At 42.8% G+C, this 4,100-nt stretch overlaps 1 protein-coding gene across 1 annotated transcript in view; it reads right to left on the bottom strand.

The window, feature by feature from the left end:
• The window catches only part of LOC107551444 (peptidyl-prolyl cis-trans isomerase FKBP8-like), a 14,175-nt gene continuing 10,075 nt past the window's right edge, over window positions 1-4,100 (bottom strand). Inside the window, exons 5-6 of the mRNA XM_016233047.1 lie at window positions 488-628; window positions 1-368 (exon numbers count right to left, since the gene is read on the bottom strand). Coding sequence (XP_016088533.1) covers window positions 282-368; window positions 488-628 — 228 coding nt within the window. The 3' untranslated portion in view covers window positions 1-281. The remainder of the gene's footprint in view (window positions 369-487; window positions 629-4,100) is intronic.

Here is a 4,100-nt window from a genome sequence, read left to right as displayed (position 1 = left end):
AGAGGCTATTTTTCATAACTACATTTTCTACCATAATGATGTAATCGCTGTTCCCCTGAATTCCAGTAATTCCATCACTGTGCATACATGTCATATAGCAGAAAGTAAAACAAAACTCAAAAACATATTAATACTAGTGTTTTATTGCAAATATTTTAAACGCATTTGCCTTGCGGTGTGCCACCTGTAGAATCACCCATATAGCTGCTCTTTAAACAGTTCAGTGGATTTTTTTCTCCTTTTGTGAGACTTGTAGTTAATTTGCAAGTAGGTCGAGAGAGCTAGTTCCGTGCGGACAGGACCACAGATGTGACTAAACTGCCCAAGGCCACCACTAGAGCTCCAAGCAGAAACTTCCAAGAAATTCCCTGAAAGAGTAAGAAACAAGATCAAACAATGGAGGCACTTGGACGCCAACTCTAGCACATTTTGAAAGGACTTTTCCACCAATTTTATTCTCTTCACTAGGTGGTAATCAGTCACTTACAAACGGCTTTTTTTCGGGCGGAGGTGTCAGAAATGGCGCTATGTTTTCGCCCAACACTTGAGCTGGTTTAGCTTGCCAAGTCTGGGTCTCATTTTCCCCCGCCTGTCTTTTTACCAACTTGGACAGTTCAGCATGAATGGCCTATAAAATATAATATAAAGAAAAATATTAGCATTCAAACTCCTAATACAAAGTAAAACACAACTTTTTTTGATGTTTGAATTGAACTTTGAAGCCTACAGTTCTGTGAGAAAAAAAGGAGGTTCTGCACTTGCTAAAACTGAACAACAGATGGTGGCATTTCACTGTATGCAAGCTGTATCAGGCTGAATCATGATTTCGCTGGCTGGCTATCATTTTTTAAGAGCTATATAGATATATATTATAATGAAGTGTAATAAAGAGTTTGTTTATTAACTAATAACAATTAATAATAAAGTTGTTTTATTTTATTTTATTTTATTTATTTTTTATTTTACATTGCTGCTCCTGTTAAGTTTTTGATTATTGTGTACTTGTAGATTATACATTTGGTTGGCCTTAATGATATCAGTGTGGGAATCTTGTATGTGACTGAATCACTGTATTGAGCCTTTTATATTCTTTACTACTTTAACACCGTGCAGATTTTAAATTTAAAAAGTCTTAATGTTTTCCTTAGAATATACCACATTGTAATGGGTAAAGATTTGCATACAGGTGTATTTTCATCAGAAGCCATTAGCACATAGTATACACTTAAGAGACTGTTAACAGCCGAAGTATAAAGCAGCACATGTATCACCACTTTCCATCCCATGCCATCTCTGACTCTATGATCCTAATTTGCATTTTGCAATGAGTTCCCTCCTGAGGGAATGTTTGCTTTTTGCCCTGCCATCCAGACGGGGTGTCATTATAGCAACAGCAGATATTTTAGTTTTGTCTAGACAAGGTTCACTCTTCACCATGAGCACTTTGTGTCAAAGCACAGTGTGAGTGGACCTGAGGTCAATCACAAAATCACTCATCAGCAGGCCCAGATACAACCTGTGGAATGTCTTTGCTTCATTCTTTCTTATATTATCCCAAATTTGACACACACATGAGATAGTCAGGTCAAGTCAGTCTTAAAAGTCTTAAAAAGTCAACATTTTAATTGTAATAGTCATACAAAGTTTAAACTATTAGATGACAAATTTGAAATGTCAATCATAAACTTGTAAAATTTAAAATACAAGGTCAAAATTATGACATGCTTAGTCAAAAATGAGATAAGTCGAATTTTATGAGCTAAAAGTAAAAAATATACGATAATAATTATCACCAAAAAAAAAATATGGTATAAAAGTCATAATTATGACAAAAATGGTCACAGTTTTAACTTTCCATGTCATAATTATAACTTTATTTATCACAAAATTTGGACTTTTCTTCTTATTTGACCTCATTTGGCTGAAATAAGTCACCATACTGTCATTATCATAATACTGTAGTTGTGGTGTGGACTTACTTTCCTATTCTCATTGACTGATTATTGAAATTATTCCTTGGTAGGAATAGACCTGTAACAGATCGGCCAGGCTCCACCACCACCCAATCACAATGATCCCTCTCACCTGAGTACTGAGTACCTGCACCTGTCACTCATCAAGCACCTCATTAACCAGCCTGCATAAAAGCACACACCTCAGACACCCTCACTGTCCGGTCTTGTATACACGTAGAAGACTCAATGACTTTGCTACTACTCCCATTTGAATACCTCCTGCATTACTTACCTCCTGTGTTCCTACTAGTGTCTCCTCGTCTCCTGTTCCTCCTTGTTCAAGGATTGCTGAGGTGTGTGCTCCTCCTGCCTACATTCCAGCTCCTGTAAAGCCAAAGACTCGGATTCCCCCACTCATCATATCCTTCGAACTATTCATCCACCATAACATCCTCTGGACCCTACCCCACTACTCTATGTGACCAAATAAACCTGTTTTATATATACTAACCTGTTGTGTCAGACCTCTTCCGTTACAGAAGACCGGACCAACACCGAAGGCACAGATGAGTCACCCCGATCCAGTCCAGGACCTCGTAGACTCTCTACGACGAGTGCTACGCAATCCACTGGCATCACCACCCATCACTTCATCCATCCCAACCAGCACTTCTTCGCCTAACATCAACGCCAGTCCCATGGCCCGACCGGCGCCCTACTTTGGTTCGGCGGAGGATTGCAATGGATTTCTCCTCCAGTGTAACCTCACATTTAAAATGCAACCGCACTCATATACCACCGACACTTCAAAAATTGCCTTTATTATCTCCCTGCTAACAGGACCTGCATTGCGATGGGCGGAAACGATCTGAACTCAGGCCAGCCCCGTCATTCACAATCTGCTGAACTTCCTGGTGCATTTTCGCAAGGTGTTTGGAAGGACCGACGGAGATGCCGCTGTGGGAGAACAACTCTATCACTTACAGCAGGGTACCATGTCAATTGCCGAATACTCGCTGAAATTCAGAACTCTCGCAGCAGCAAGTGGATGGAATGAGAGATCGCTGCTGACTACTTACCGACAGGGGCTGGAGCCCCAGCTTCGGTTACAGCTCGCTGCGTATGATGATTCCTTTGGATTGGAAAAATTCATTCAATTATCCATCTGTTGTTCAAATCGCATGCAGTCCTGTTTAGCAGCAACACCAGTCCTCTACCTGTGTAATGCTTACTGCCTCTGATGTTTCTATTTCAGTATCGGCCCTTATCGACTCCGGGTCAGCAGGAAACTTCATCTCCCGGGACCTCTGCCGCCAGCTCAAGTTACAAGCTACCGCCACTGAAACGGTTTACCCAGTCCAGTCGATAACTAGCGTACCACTATGCCGTAGACATGTCCGCACTCGCGTGGGACCCATCACTCTTCGTCTGGGCCTACTTCACACGGAGGACATTCATCTTCTGGTTCTGGAGGGGTCTACTGCGGACATCATCTTAGGGCGCCCGTGGTTGGTAAAGCACAATCCCATTCTGTCCTGGAAGACGGGAGAAGTTTTGAAGTGGGGCAAGGATTGCTTCCCAGTCTGCTTCCCCGTGACTCCATCACCAGCCAAGAAACTCACGGAGGTCCTTCCTGTGAATTCAACCTCCGTTGAAAGTTCCCTAGTGAAGCAATCCATAGCTATTCCAGCCTGCTACGCCCCCTTCCATGACGAGTTTTGCCCCAAACAAGCCTCCCACTTACCACCACATCGGCCATGGGACTGCGCCATAGATCTCATTCCGGGTGAGCCAGTGCCTCGGGGAAAAATCTATTCACTGTCGCTTCCTGAACAGAAGGCCATGGAGGACTACATCAAGGAGGTGCTGGGTCAAGGTTACATCCATCCATCTAACTCCCCTGCTGCATCAAGTTTCTTCTTTGTGGGCAAGAAGGACGGAGGCTTGAGGCCCTGTATAGATTACCGAGCATTAAACAATATCGCCGTCAAATTCGATCATCCTTGTCCCTAATGCCCTGGAACATCTCTGAGGTGCGACCATCTTCATAAAGTTGGACCTCCGCAGTGCCTACAACCTCATCCGGATACGTGAGGGGGATGAATGGAAGACTGCCTTTGTGACCCCTACTGGCCACTACGAGTA

Source organism: Sinocyclocheilus grahami, unplaced genomic scaffold (genome assembly GCF_001515645.1).
Source record: "Sinocyclocheilus grahami isolate Dianchi unplaced genomic scaffold, SAMN03320097.WGS_v1.1 scaffold424.1, whole genome shotgun sequence".
Taxonomy (NCBI): domain Eukaryota; kingdom Metazoa; phylum Chordata; class Actinopteri; order Cypriniformes; family Cyprinidae; genus Sinocyclocheilus; species Sinocyclocheilus grahami.
This window is presented reverse-complemented; position numbering and strand designations above follow the sequence as displayed.